Source organism: Camelus bactrianus, chromosome 6 (genome assembly GCF_048773025.1).
Source record: "Camelus bactrianus isolate YW-2024 breed Bactrian camel chromosome 6, ASM4877302v1, whole genome shotgun sequence".
In the NCBI taxonomy this organism is placed as follows: Eukaryota; Metazoa; Chordata; class Mammalia; order Artiodactyla; family Camelidae; genus Camelus; species Camelus bactrianus.
The window spans coordinates 8490656-8506204 of NC_133544.1; the positions used below are offsets into that span (position 1 = coordinate 8490656).

Here is a 15549-nt window from a genome sequence, read left to right on the forward strand (position 1 = left end):
AAACTTCCAGGTTTCAGTCTTATCCATTCTGGTACTTAATGTATCTAGTGAGTCTTTAATTTCAATAATTGGAAATTTTGTTTCCAACATAGTAAGAGCAAATATTGAGTGCTTACTGTATGTCAGGAGCTATTCTAAATACTTAAAAAATATTAACTATTTAATCTTCATAAAAACCCTGTGAAGTGCCTGTAGTATTATTATTCCCATCGTACAAACTCATCGCACAGAGAAGGTAAGTGACTTTCCCAGGTTCCAGACCTGGTAAGTGGCTGATGGAATGGAGATCCAGGCAACCTGATTCCAGAGCCTTCAGGGCTGGAATCTCTAGGCTCTGATTTTTTTTAATAACCATTTATACTTGTGTCATTTCCATAAACCATGACCTTACGTTTTGTAAGCATATCAGTGATGTTTGTTTTAAATACCAGGTCTGGCTGTTTTGATAGCTCTGTTCCTTCACATGTAAGTTCTTCTGTTTGTTGCCTTTGTTTCATGGTGTATATGTTCTTACGTCCTCCTGTGATTCCTTTCCATGAGTTCATCTAAGAAGTTGTGCCCCCACGAGTTTCAGCTGTCTTGGCTTTGGAGATGTGGAGGTGGGCAGAACTTCTACTGGGCTTATTTCTCTTCTTGTCCAGGGATAAGGAGTTTGGCTGCATCTCCAGTAGGTGGGGGGAGGGGAGGTTCTGCTTATTTGTGTACTTCCCGCCTCCCTCCCTCCACTGTCCCGACTCCTGTCCTGAGTACCATTCCCCCAGAAGACAGATACAATTTTTCCCTTAACCAGGGTGGTGGGTGTGGAGGTGGCGGTGAGCTCTTCAAAACAGCTGGACCAAATGCCCTGTTGTCAAATTCTAGTTAATCCTTTTTTTGGTGGCCACACCCACTCCCTCCTCCCACAAGGTGTGACCCTTTCCAGGCATGGAACTCCCATCTCGTGACGTGACTCCCACCTCATTTGGATGGTACTTCTTATAAGCATGTTTGCACTGCTTTTTCTCCTTTTATTAAATCCCCCCCCACCCCGCCATCATTATTCTTCATAAATCCTGCGTCAATGTTTTAAAATGTTTGTAAAATATCAAGAATACGAGGAGAGAGACAGAGACAGAGAGACAGAAAGAAAGGGGGAAAAAAGAGTATGTTGCTTGTCTTTTAAACCATTTATTGTGTTTGGCTAAATTATTTTTTCAGCTTATTCTTTTCCATTTTTATCTGTGGGTCTTGTTTCTCCATGAAATAAATATACTTCTGCCCCCAAGGTCATAGAACTATTCTTATGTTTTTCTTGCAGAAGTTTTAAAATTGTGTCCTTCCCTTGCCTACCCCCTCCACAAAAAAAAAGTTGTGGAAATAAAAATAAAATTCCTGAAATGAAAAACTCAATAGATAAGCTAAATTGCATAACAGATACCAGTAAAGACTAAATTACTGAACTGAAAAATCAGTCTTAGGAAGCCTCCTGGGATGTATTAGCTAAAAGAGGAGGAAAGAATAAAAATGAGCCAAGAAACGGAGGATGCGTGCAGAAACACAAACACCTATTTAATAATGCTTCCAAAGAAGAACATGCAGAGAATGTGAGACAGATAATATTTGAATAAATATACCTGAGAACTTTCTAGATTTAAAGGAAAAACAATTTAGGTCTCATAGGCCAGAACTAGGGCATGCGGCCACCCCAAACCAAGAATGGCTTTAGAGAAATCAGGATTTACCCATGAGCTAGGTCATCCTTACTCCCAGTTACATGAACAGCTTAGACGTGGACTCTCCTGGCCCCACCCCTGCCGTGAGGGTTCTGTCACAAGGAAGAAGATGGAAATGAGGGCTCGGTAGGCAACCTACAACACTGCAGTAATTGCTTCACCACAAATGTACATCATTTCAATAGACGTAGAAAAGGTACCCAAAAATTCAACACATATGGTGGGAAAGAAAAAAAAAGCAAAAACTAGGAATGGTAGGACATTCTTTCACTGATAGAGCATATCCACCAAAACTTTCAGCTAACACCATGCTTACAGGTTAAATTTTAGAAGAATTCTTATTAAAGACAGAAACGAGACAGGAATGCCTACCATCAACGACGCCTGGTATTTAACAGATTTTAACAAACATCAGAAGTCAATGAGGTGGGGAGGGTGTAGCTCAGGCGTAGAGCGCACGTGCTTAGCTTGCATGAGGTCCTGGGCTCAATCCTCAGTATCTCCATTAAAAATAAGTAAAACTAATCACTCCCCCTACAAAAAAATATTTTTTTTAAGTCAGTGAGACAGAAAGACAAAATGAGACAGGCGGGAGAGAGAGAGATGGATAGACAGACATAAGGAAGTATAAGGATTGGAGAGGAAGAGGGAAAAAAACTATCATTTGCAAATAAACCAACCATCAAGACTAATACGAGAGTTCAGCAAGGATGCTAGGTGCAAAGCCAACATCAACATTCTAGACCAGAAAGCAGCACACAGTACACCATTCAACGGCAAGGGCTTACCATGTAGCACAGGGACTACATGCCACAGAGCACAGTACCGTCCACCGTATCCAACATCTGTGATAAACTGTTATGGAATAGAATTTTTAAAAGAATATAGATATATACATATATATGTGTAACCAAATCGCTTTGCTGTACACCTGAAGCTAACACAATATTGTAAATCACCTATACTTCAAGTTAAAAACCTTAAAAATCTCTTTTTAAAAATACCAATCATGCATTCCTTCTTACAACTTTCTGCATGTATATATCAATAAAAAATAATGGAAGTGTATCCTGTCCAACTTTAAAGGCATAGTTATCTTCTAAGTGATACAAACACAGAGAAAAATGTAATGTTTCCATTTGGCACAGAGTGACAGAGATGGATGCAACAATTCTAAATAAAATGATGGCAAATTTAAAAGAAACACCATTTACAAGAGCAACGAAACTACAAAATATCTGAAAGTAAGCTAAACAGAAGACGTTAACACTTTTATGGGACACATTGGAAAATGTTATTAAAGAATGGGAGCTTTTCCTCAACTGTACACATTTCATGAAATTCTAATAAAAATCCCAAAAGTATTAAGAAAAAATACAAAGATCCAGAAGTACAATTTTGGAAAAAGAACATAGAGGAAGAGCCTATCCCAGCAAGTATTACAAATTCAAATTTAATTTTTAAGGGTGGTTTTACCAGAGTAACAGTCAAATGGGGCAGAACAGAGCCCAGAAACAGACTCATTTGTACACGAAAAGTTCATATTTAATAGTGGTAGTGTCAGAAATTTTGTGTGGAAGGATAAATTGTTCGGTAGTCTTTGTGAGATTGGTTAAAAATTGATGGAAGTGAAGATACAACCAGATTCCAACCCAGCACACAACATACACATATTCCATACAGAGCAAAGTCTACTTACATGCCTCATGTGAAAGTAAGTCTCCCATGCTGTTAAGTGATGAGAATTCCATTCAGAATATATCTTAAAATTGAAAAACTAGGGCAAGAGGTATTGTGTAAATGGTACAGAGGACATTTTAAGTATGAAATCTGAAAGCATGACATAGTTAATGTATTTATCTCACCTTATGTATATGAGAAGCATGAAAATGAAGATGAAGTCATTTTTCTAGGAGGAACAAAGAGACATACGAAATAATTTTCTGAGGTCAAGTCAATGCAATCAAACTAAATTAAAGAAGAATGGAGGGTGAGAAAAGAAGCGCCAAGCTGATGGGAGCCCCAGGAATCGTGTAGGTGTAACACCCAAAGTGTGGAGTAACCCCAGGGCTGAGAAGTGCTTCTGATACAAATTTAGGTAACTTTGAACTTGTCTCTGGGCAAATGGAAGCCTCATTTCTAGCTCAAAGTGCCCACTGCAGTTCTCCCTTGTGCTACTCACTCCACCAGTTTGTCAGGATCAACTCTGCAGTGTGTTTTGAGTAGGGGTCATGGGTGTCCTGCTTTTGCGTTGTGCTGTGTGTGTGTGTGTTGGGTTAGTAGAGGGCCTTGCTACTTGGAAATGCCTCATGGACCATCAGCCTCACCTTGGAGCTTGTTAGAAATGCAGAATCTCACCACAATGCTACCCAGAGTCTGCATTTGACCAAGATTCCAATATACACCTTAAAGTTTGAGAAGCACTTAAAAGTCTTAAAGTTTAGAGAGAGAGATAGGAGCCACACAGAGATAAAACTCTAATCAGTCCCTGAGTTTTACTTAGAATATCCTTGTCCCAGCTTCTCCATTAATCTAGAGAGAAATTTTCATCACTTATGGGTAAAGGCTGTAACATCCCTTTTACCCTGAGCTCACTTAATTATCAACTCTAATTATTTAAAAAAAAAAAAAGGACCAGATATAAGAATTAAAAAAAAAACAAAACACTCTCAGCTACTAGCATGGATACAGCTTTTATATTCCATACATTAATGAGAACTCAGACCCTTACAATCCTAATAATCGTGGTGTTACAGTTCCCTGCACAGAAAAGATTGGAAGCAGAAAATTAAAAGTAGAGCATAGGGAGAGAAGTAAAGAGCAGGCTTGCGGGAGGTTCACAGTGAGAAGTGATGGTAGAAAGAAGAGCTTTAATGTTTTCATGGTTATTTAGTTTCATAAATCTGGGTCATACCTCAAAACCAGCAACTCAGATCTTAGAGAAGTGGTTCTCAGCCCTGGCTGCACATTAGAATCACCTGAGGAATCCTGAATAAAAGACAAAACCCAAAGGCTCAGTCCAGAGATGCTGGTTTAATTGGTCTGGGGTGGGGTCCAGGTCCAGGTATTGTTATAAAAGCCTCCCACGTGTTTCTAATTAAACAGCCAGGTTTTCAAGTCACCAGCTTAGTGGTTTGGAGCCATTCATTGTAGGGCCTCGAGGCCTTGGTGCCTAAGTAGCCCTAAGTAGGTTCTTTACAGCTTTTGCTAAAATCTTTGATGATGGTTAGGAAGCCACTGATGACCAGGAGTTTAAGAGGAAAACACCTTATAGATTAGAAGTGATTTTGTCAGAAAATAAGAGAGCCTATTTGCAAATGTTAGCCACTATACATAAAAATAGATTTTAAAAACAAGTTTCTTCTGCATAACACAGGGAACTATATTCAATATCTTGTAATAATCTTTAATGAAAAAGATTATGAAAACGAATACATGTATGTATATGCATGACTGGGACATTGTGCTGTACACCAGAAATTGACACATTGTCACTGACTGTACTTCAAAAACAAACCAACAAACAGAAATTAATTAATTAATTAAATGTTTAAGCAAGAAAGAAAAAAAAGAAAAGAAGAGAGGCTAGAACTAAATGACAAAGAAACACACATCCAACTCTGTGTTGTAAAGCAAGTTGGAGGGAACCGGTGGCAGGAGGCAAACACGCACCGTCTCTCCCTCCTGATCCACCCCCTGTAGACCAAGGCTTCCGGTGCCCACAGATCCCCTGAGGATCTTGTTACAATGCAGAGCCTGACTCAGTAGGTCTGGGGAGGGTTTGAGATGGAGTTGGTCAGGGGCAGTACCACTGCTCTAGATCACACTGATGGCCAGGACTCACCCACAAGGCCCTCTCTGGAACCCAAACAAGAAGAAAGACTTCCTCAGCCCGAAGGATGGATTCCATCAGGGTCCTTGCAGAACCACTCTGCTCAGAATCGTTCTTAATGGTTCTCTCCTCCCACTAGGCAACTTTATTGGAGGATCAGGGAGTGTTGTGTTAGAAGTCGCTTAGAGAACATCCCTGCTGGCTTGGCCCGTTCATTACAAAAGTGTGGCAATGGAGCCAAGATGGCAAAGGATTTGCCAAGTTCATAGGTGACAGAGGCAAAGTCAAAACTGGCTCCAGGTCAGGACACGAAAGCATCAGTGAAGGATGCTTTTTTAAAAAATGAGCCAACATAATTGCTTTGTGCTACTTTCTATATGGAATATCCACTTGATTATCCTCAGGGAGCAGGTAAACTAATAAAGGCCAGAGTTGGAAAGGCACACACCACTCTAAAGCTAGGCTAACTGGCCTTGAGCCCTAAGATGGGGCAGATGACACGCCGGAGGAGAGGCTCCCGTCCCTCAGCTCACACGGGAGCTGCGTTTCCCCTCTCATGGAATTTCCATGAAGAAGGCTCGGGCCCCCACAGAAGCTGCCCAATGAACTCCTCAGACATCCTAACTTCACCTATCATTTTTTGGCAACCCTCTCAAGTGGTTTTCTAAATCCTTTACAAGAATGACATCTACTCCTGCTCAGTGGTCCCTTCTTGTACAATCCAGAGGAATAATTTTTTTCAGCTTTTTTGTAAATGCAAGTTTTTTAGTAGCTCTAGAAACATTTTTAAGAAGGAGGGAATCCCACCTCATCTCATTTTTTTCATGTAAATTTTTTTAAAAGGTGGAATTATTTACTGGTTGTTTATTTTTTGGTATAACCATAAAAGAGTGGGGCATTCAATATGGGAGGCTTTGATCGTCTTGAGTGTCAGCTTAACATTCCACAGACAGAGGCAGTTTTTATATCCTATAATACAGAGCATACTTAAATCGTAATTTGGAGTCAGTTGTGCATTTAATGGCTTGAACTCTTTAAATTACTTCTCTTCCCATGTTGTTTTTTGGTAGAATTGTGTCCTAAAGCAAACCACTCCTTGATCTTGGCTCTCCTTGTCAGAATTTTGTGCACTGTAGCATCTTTGGTCGTGGTAGTCCAGTTTTCCTAGTAACTTTGTTAATGGGCTGTGAACTATTGAAAATTTGAGTATGTAGTGTATGTGATTTAAATTGTGAATTGGTGGGACTTAAGATGTAAAAGTATATCAATTTTGACAATACTGGTACTAGATATCCTGTTAAGAGAACTTTACCTCTGAATTTTAAGCTGGAAAGCCACTGGAATAACTGTTTGGAAAAGAACCACAACTACATGATTTTTTTAGATTTTTGGTACGTGTCTTAAGAATTGCGTGCAAATGAAAATGTGTACTGATCCTCAAAACAACCAATAAAATTTCAATTATGAAAGAAAAAAGAAAAAGAATGACACACACTCCTGCTCAATGTTAAGAAGTCCTCTTGTGAAACTGAAGAAGTACATTATTCTTTCAAAATTGGGGAGCAGGGGGAGATGGGGGATCATGTTCCCAGAACATTCAGGAGTGTGTCCAGCCAAATGGGTCTGATTCTTGCTCCATTATTTGTGGCCTTTGTGGCCTCTTAGAAAAGCAGAAGGCGTGCTAATGAAATCAGCAGACCCAGTGGCATTCTGGGTCCTGGAGCCACCGATGTGGCTGGGCCAGGGGCCACACTGGCTCCCAGGGGCCCCCTCCCCTTGCTACATGAGGCAAGCAGCACTGTTTTAGCTGGACTTGGTATCATTTTTGACCTCAAAGCTCAGGACTGGGCTGAAACTTCCTCACCAGAACATACGATTACATTCTCTTGCTCCCAGTGGCTATCTGGGTCCGGAATTAAGAACCATCCACGGGAAAATCAGCCTGAAAGCCACAGTATTAAATACCAACACTACTAGAGGTTGTAGTGGGAAAGAGGTTTGCCAGCTCACATCACCCCCCAACCCCACTCCCAACCCTACTTGATTTTTGTCTATTTTGCGTTCCTGTTAAATCCAATTCTATCTCTATTACCTGAGGCCACCTCAATACCGTCTTGGGAATGAGGCCGTCTGGATAAGCAGAGAAGCAGATACATACCTTTGTTGTTGGGAGATCAAATGTTAAGCTCATTTTCACTTGTGACATTTCAAAAGATCACAAATAATTTTTTTAGTGCCTAGTCAGCGAGACAAGAAAGAAGGAGAAGGCGAGGCGCCACTACGAACGCTGACATTTGAGCCATGAGGCTGAAGCTCGTTTTACGTGTTTCACATTGTATTTTATTTTTTAATTGCCTTAATGGGCACGTGGTTCTCCAAAATGAAATGAAACTGTTTTCCTTGTTTGACGTAATTCACAGAGAGACGGTTTGGTCATGTGACCCAGGGACGTTTCAACCCATTGATCTTGAGGAGGGGGGAGGGGTTCTTTTTAAGCATTCAATTTGAACGATGTTTTCACTAATGAATTAAAAGCCTGTAAAAGGGAAAACCCGTGTTTCTTCACCACCATGTTTCACAATAGCTATTAAATGACCACACCATCATCAAAGAGTGGAAAATGGGGGGGGGGGAGAAGGGGGCTTCAAGAGTTGCAATTTACCAAGGAAATGGATTCTGACACCCAAATCCACAGGCTGAAGTTGGTGCGTGAACCTGGGAGAGTCCAGGCCTGGTTCAGGCTTGCAGCCGTCTCTTCCGATCCCAGATGCGGAGGGAGCCTTGGGTCTGGCTAGCCTAACTTCGACTGTGAGTTCCAAGCAGTGGCTCAGAGTCCCAGTCTGGGCTGTGGGAGGACACCAATGCCCGCTGAGGGAAGAAACAAAAGGCCAAGGCCACAGACCTGAGTGCCTTCTCAGCAGTGGCCAGTGGGAGACGAAGAACCAGGCTAGCTGGCTGGCTGGGGGTCTGGAGGAAGTCCTGGGTCTACGGGGCTGGGTCTGCGCTCCTGGACACTGCCAGGGTCTCAGGACACAAGGTAGGTCTGGGTGCAGGGGCGGCCCCTCATCCTGCTGTTGGCCCCCCATCCCCCGCAGTACTTCGCATCCATCGCATCCTGCCTGGTGCCCCGCCCCTAGCGCCCTGCCCCTCGCCCCGCTGCGCCCTCCCCACGCCGCGCCCTTCTCCCGCCCCGCCGCTTGAGGGCGCCCGCGCGCCATCCCACTATAAAGCATCCGGGCCTAGCATCCTGCGGACCAGCGAGAAGCCTCGGGAGGCTCCAGCCTTTGTTTCCCAGACCGTTCAAGGCGCCATGGGCGAGCTCCCGTTCTTCAGGGCGCGAACGGCCTTGCACCCGGACCACCTGTGGATCTGGGAAAAGGCCATGTATGTGGACGAGAAGCAGCGTACCTGGCTGCCCATAACCATCGAGGTACAGCCGCCTTGGGGCTGGCCGGGCGGGCGGGGTAGCATGGGCGTCCCCGTCCACTCAGGGGCCTGGGGCGCCCCAGGTGGTGCAGGCCCTCCAGGAGCCTCTCAGGTGCCGCAGGGTGAGGGCGGGAGTGGGAGGCTCAGAAGGCCAGGGCGGCCGGGGACTCAGATGAAGCCACTTTGAGTTGGGTGGGCTCTGAAGGATGAGCGGTTCTCCAGGCCAGGAAGGAGGGCGGGGAAAACGCAGGCGCACTGGCCAAAGGATGGGGACCCGGAGAGTCTGGAGTGTATGCATGTGATCTTGAGTGAAATAGGACTTCTCTCGGCTTCAGGGCCCTAATCCATAAAGTGGCGATATGTCTCTAAAGTAAGAGATTCACGCACGTGGCAGGTTATCAGAATCTCAGGTGAGCCCCAGATGTCTGTATTTTGAAAAGACCCTCAAAAGATTATGATCAACCAACTTTGAGAACCAGTGCCATAGAGTTTGGAATATTTAGTACCTTCTCTATTCTTGGAGAAAAACTTCAAAAGTAACATAGTAATATAAAAGCCAGCACTGAGTAGACATTGACTTTGTTTTACGTGTGATGCCTTCAGATTGATTTTTACTTAATGTTAACTTTTTTTTTTAAAGAAATATAAAGAAAAAAGAAGACACTAATGAACTCATCTACAAAATAGAAACAGACTCTCAGACATAGTAAACAATCTTATGGGGGAGGAGGGGTGGGAAGGGGTAAATCTGGGAGCTCGAGATTTGCAAGTAGTAAATACTATATATATAAAAAGATTAAAAAAACAAATTTCTTCTGTATAGCACAGGGAACTATATTCAATATCTTGTAATAACCTTTAATGAAAAAGAGTATGAAAACGAGTGTATGTATGACTGGGACATTATGCTGTACACCAGAGATTGGCACATTGTAACTGACTGTACTTCTATTGAAAAGAAAAAGAAATGTAACTGTCTTACAGGTACTTTTAACCATAGCATAGGTTTCTCAAAGAAACTGAGGTGAAAAATGTTGAAACTTTCCATATATAAACCAAAGAAAGAAAGCATAAAAGCAAAATTAAAATATGTAATATTAGAACATTTATGTAATACAACAGCAAACAGTAAAAAGTTATTGAGAGTGACTGTGTTCCCATTTTATAGATAAGGAAACTGAGGCATAAAAGTGTAGATTTGCCCTAAGTAGTGCTGCTGGTAGGTAGTGAGGTTGGGATTCCAGGCTCATAACCACCATCTGAATTTATATCTTCATTGACATTTAGATTTTTGAAGTATACACACACACACACACACACACACACATATACTTTTAAAAGGTTAAATCACTTTAAGTCAAGTATTTGTGGAAAATGTAAGTGAATGTCTTTTTAATCTCTAATTGGGGAATATCTTCTTCAACATGACGTCAAAACTACAAAGCAGAGTTTTTCACATAATCATTGTAAATTCTGAACAAAACATAACCCTTTAGCAAACCGTGGGACTGGATTTGCCCCACATAACTTAAAGGACCAGTATTTTTAATATGTAAAGGTGTACTTAAGTAAACAAGAAAAAGACCAATAAGCAAACTAAGAATGGTGAAAGGATATGGGAGACTGTATCCTAACACAGCAAGAATGGTGGTTTCCACCCTTACACCTTACAGGATGATCTGAACCATTTTTTAACAGTAAGTTCTGGTTTATTTCATAGGTGGAAATTTTTAAAAGCTATTTCCACTTTGGAAAAATAGTCATTGAACCGAGCTGAGTGCTTAGTTTGTATGCCGAGTAGGAGTCTAGGTTGTGAGGATTTGCAGTGAATGTGGTAAAATCCCACTGCTTGTGAAGCTGACATTCTGCTGGGGGAGAAAGACCACAGGATAACGGAGGCCAGTGGTCAGGTGTGTAGGATGACTGACGTGGGGTGGCAGACCAGAACACATGCAGGGGCGTCTTCAGGCAGGTCCCCTGGAGGGTCTTAATTTGCACTTGCCTGCCGTACTTTGCCCATCATTTTATTTGAAACCTTTCTGGACTTCTGTTTGGGGCACACCTCTCATACATAGTATAGAGTTGGAGTTTGCTGAAATTTGTCTCTGTAGACATACATTTGAGCAGAGACCTGCCTAAAAGAAGGGCGTGAGCCCTGCGTGGATCTAGGGGAGAATGTTCCAGGCAGAGGACAGCAGGTGCGAGAGATTACTGAAAGCGTGTGTGTCCTGGATACAGTGAGGAGGCCTGTGTGGCTGGGATGAGTCAGGAGTGAAGGACAGAACCAGTGAGAGAGGCAGGGGCCCATCCCTGTGGGCCTGGGGCCATGGTAAAGGTTTCACTTCATCTGCCTGCGATTGGAAGGCGCTGGAGGGCGTCCAGCAGGGGAGTGACGTAATTTTTAGATGCACACCCTGGCTGCGGTGCTGAGAACTGACTGTGGGGCACAAGACCCACAAGGGGACAAGTTGGGCAGTTACCACAGCAGTCCAGTGAGAAGTAATGAAATGGGGGCAGTGGTGGAGATGGCGAAAAGTGGTCTGTCACCTGATGCCGGGGTCCCGGGGGATCTTGATTAAAAGGGACTATGTGATGATGGAATACTACTCAGCCATGAAAAAGAATAAAAATGCCATTTGCAGCAACATAGGTGGACCTGGAGATCGTCATTCTAAGTGAAGTCAGCCAGAAAGGGAAAAAAAAGAACTACCATATGATATCACTTATGCGTGGATCTAAAAAACAAAATGACACAAATGAACTTATTTACAAAACAAAAACAGACTCACAGACATAGGAAACAAACTTATGGTTACCAGAGGGGGAAGGAGGGTGATGGAGAGAGAAATTTTTAGTTCAGGATATGTAAATACTAACTACTATGTATAAACTAGATAAACAACAATGTCCTACTGTACAGCAGAGGGAACTGTATTCAATATCCTGTAATAGCCTATAATGAAAAAGAATATGAAAAGGAATATATTTATGTATAACTGAATCACCGTGCTGTACACCTGAAATGAGCACAGCATTGTAAACGGACTATACTCCAATTAAATCAACAAACAAATAAAAGGGGATCTGTATGATAAAGAAAAATCCAAAAAAGTCCCACATCAGCAGAAACAGACACCAGACTGCATAGTTACAGAAGCTCCCGGGCCCCACGGCATACCCTAGCAACTAGACATTTGCCCCAAAGAAGTGGGCCTTTGTGGCCCCATCTGGGTAGAGAGGTTCATGTGCTGGTCACCCTGGCCCAGCCCAAGTCCTTGAGAGGAGCGTGCCTGGCTTAAGGAACGGAGCTTCTGAGTACAGTGATCCCAGCCTCTCAGATGCTGGCTGTGCTGGGCGGGTGGCAGGAAGGACCCTGGTTATTTGCACCTGAGCCCTGTAGGCGTGCCCTGTCTTCTCTCCAGACCGAGAGTAGCCTCCAGGTACTCATGCATCAGGAAGATGTCCCCCTGGGGGAGGCTGTGTGCCCCAGCGTGGTGGCCCCGTACCCGCTGCCCCTCATGTGGCAGCTCTACCCTGGAAGAAGGTACCGAGGCTCCGACTCCAGCTTCTGGCGCATAGTGTATCACATCCAGGTAAGTGTGTGCTTCTCCCGGGAACCCAGCAGGGTGTCGTGGGTGGCCCTGCTCCCCCTCCCCAACATCTGGCCTCTGCGGTCTCTCTCCCCTCCATTTCTGTACCAGGAGCTAAAGAAACAGAGGGGCTTTACAACTGCAGATTTGTAAAGGACTAGGTTGGAGAAACACTAGAACTGAATGACTGGCCAACCTCCGAGGTCTCTACCAGCAGCCCCGTGGGTGGCAGGAGGGCCTCTCTGGTGGGCAGTCTCGGGGTGATGGCTGGTAGGAGGAGGGGCCCCTGAGATCCCCCTGACGCAGGGCGACCTGATGCTGTAAGCTAGCGGGCGGTCCCAGGGCCTGAATGGAGGAGAATTCCCAGGCTCTGACTCCCTCTTTCTCATAGTTCAGCGGCACAGAGGACATGCTTCTGGAACAGCTGCCAGACTCGGGGTGTGAGTGATCTGGTGAGCACCCTGGGGCCAGGGCGGGAAGGAGGAACACCACTCCTCTGCGCACCACCCCCTTCCCACCCACGCTGCCCTCCGGGGGTCCCCCGGCTGGGGCCCCACACTCTCTCCTTTAACAGCTCAGGAGCCAATCATTTTTAGGCTCCCTTAGTATTGGGGCGCCCTCTATACGGTGCTTCACAGGTGCGGGCACTATGCCTTGACCGTCACATCAACGGAGCTGGGGGTATTTAACTTTAGAGGTTATAAAAGGAGTTTTGAGAAGTACAATGACTTGTCCCCATGACACAGCCGGGTTTCAAATCTGGGTCTTGTGACGCCAGGCAGCCGGCTCTGTTGTCAGTCTGTCTTGTCTCTGACACAAGGCCTGGGCTCTGGGGACCAGCCCCAAACACCAAGCTCCCCCGTCCAGCCTCGCCCCAGCAGCTCCACTCCCACCCACACTGCACCCCCTCGCCCTTGACCCTGTCTTCTCTTGTCCCAGGTCGCGCAGCTCCCGTCTCCTCCTGCCCCCGGAGCCCCAAGCCGGCAGCGGGGATGTTCGTGCTTGTGTCACCTTCATTTACCAGCCCCGTGTGTGCTGTGCTGGCACACCTGGGGCCCGGAGGGGTTGGACGGGCAGAGGGTGAGCCCTCCCCAGGCCTGCCGGACCTGCCTGCAGCCCAGCATCCCCGGCAGGTTGGCTGGAGAGGACGAGTGGTCAGTCCAGCTTCCCCGGCTGCACCTGTGCCTTCGATTTCCCAGCTGCCTGATGGTTTAAGCTTCTCCGTTCTGTCCCTCACAGCAACTGGTGTCGTGTCCTGCGTGCCCCGGGCTGCTTCTCGTTCTGTCCCCTCAGCTCTGTGCCCTTCTGGCTGCAGGGACATGGGTCCTGCTGGCCTGAGCCTGGTCCCCTGAGCCCCTGGACCAGCTGTCTCACGTGGCCGGCCCGCGCACGCTATGCCTCCGAGAGACCCACCTGCCCACGTTGGCTCAGGCACCGTTCACAGGCAGGCCTGAGCGGAGCCCCGGTCTGTGCTCAGGACTCAGAAGCCTGCTGGTCGACGGTCCACAGCCCGGGATGTGGCAGGAGGCCCCGCAGGCGAGCACTTTGGACAGGCCCTCAGGTTGCTCACCTGCAGAAGGACAGAGGTTGGGGGTCCTCTCTTTTCCAGGTGTCCACACACTTGGATGTTACAAGATTGTATGTAGCGTGAACACTTTGTAATGTTGACTGATTAAATGTAAGACAGCTCATCTAACTGTGCTGAACAGCTTCCGTCCTTGACCTAGATGCTCCTGGGGAGACGTGAGCACAGTCACCAAGTCAGAATATTTGAAGGGGAAAGAATGCTCATGAATTTCATATATTTATTTTACTCTAGAGATAAGACTAGAAACTCTGTGTGTGTGTGTGTGTGTGTGTGTGTGTGTGTGTGTGTGTGTGTGTAATCCAAATGCTCAGAAGGTATAATTTGAGAACCAGTGGAGTAAGTGACCGCAAAAATCTTAGCATCTCCGGGTATTCAAGACCCCCGTCTTCCTCACCTCCCTGCCCCAGCCAGCTCTGTCTCCTCTGTGCTTGGGCACTCACCAGGCTTTGTCCTTCCATGGGTAGTCCCCGTCCTAGCGGGAGGCCTTCCTCCCTGAAACTGTCCCCAGCCACCCACCCAGAGTCCCTGCCCTGCCTCCCCTGCCCTAGTCTCAGCCTAGCCCGGGAAGCTTCCTGTTTCCTTCTCAAGATCAGCTGCCCCTCCTCTGCCTTCTGAACAGGTAAGCAGGGCCTTCCAGTAAAAGGAATCCATTCTGTGTGCAATACTGGTCCTCCCCACTCATGTGTGACTGGAGTCCATAGCTCTTGACCACAGGGTGATGTCAGGGAATGACGCGTATAGGTTGTTAGGTATCTAACATGAGAAGTACACAAGCAAAACCCTGCTTTTCCTGTTTGATGTTCTCCGGTCCCAGTCTTCTTACCCAGCACTAGCGAGACAAGCACTGGGTACCACACCTGACGGGGTAAGAGTTCGGTCCGTTGGAGCACTGGAACATCAGAAATCAGCCAGCTGCCTCATTTTAGGAACAGGCCCAGGAAGAGGAAAGTTCTTCTCTGGGGCTGAGCATTTGTGTCCCCCACAAATTTGTATGTTGATGCCCTAACTTGCAAGGTGGGACCTTTGGGAGGGGATGAGGGTCAGAAGAGGTCTTGGGGATGGGGCTGTCATGATGGAATGAGTGCCTTTCTAAGAGGAGGAAGAGAGCTCTCGGTGTGTGCACCAGAGAAAGACCGTGTGAGAACGCTCTAGGGAGACGGCTGTCACCAAGCCAGGAAGAGGGCCCTCACCAGACGCCGAACCTGCTGGCACTTTGATGTTGGACCTCCAGCCTCCGGAACTGTGAGAAATAAACGTCTGTTGTGAAGCCCCTCGGCCTGTGTTTTGTTCCGGCAGCCCGAGCAGACCAAGACAGTCCTTGTGCAAAGTTCTCTTGTTCGTGAAGATCTCGGCCACCACCGTGAACTCTGCCGAGTGCAGCAAGATACAGCAGTGAACACA

General features: G+C 45.8%; 1 protein-coding gene across 1 annotated transcript; it reads left to right on the forward strand.

Annotated features, from left to right (window-relative positions):
• The first annotated feature begins 8804 nt into the window (after positions 1-8804).
• On the forward strand, positions 8805-14242 carry TCL1A (TCL1 family AKT coactivator A). Its single transcript, XM_010968871.3, has 4 exons — positions 8805-8974; positions 12393-12563; positions 12952-13012; positions 13500-14242. Exons 1-3 carry the CDS (start codon positions 8855-8857, stop codon positions 13006-13008), a joined length of 348 nt encoding a protein of 115 aa, XP_010967173.1. The 5' UTR covers positions 8805-8854; the 3' UTR covers positions 13009-13012; positions 13500-14242.
• The last annotated feature ends 1307 nt before the right edge of the window (positions 14243-15549 follow it).

Bases quoted from the DNA above. Each gene is read 5' to 3' on its own strand.
- TCL1A (XM_010968871.3), top strand. From the start codon at position 8,855: ATGGGCGAGCTCCCGTTCTTCAGGGCGCGAACGGCCTTGCACCCGGAC. The intron at 8,975-12,392 runs GTACAGCCGCCT...TCTTCTCTCCAG, and splicing joins GGCTGCCCATAACCATCGAG to ACCGAGAGTAGCCTCCAGGT. The intron at 12,564-12,951 runs GTAAGTGTGTGC...TCTTTCTCATAG, and splicing joins GCATAGTGTATCACATCCAG to TTCAGCGGCACAGAGGACAT.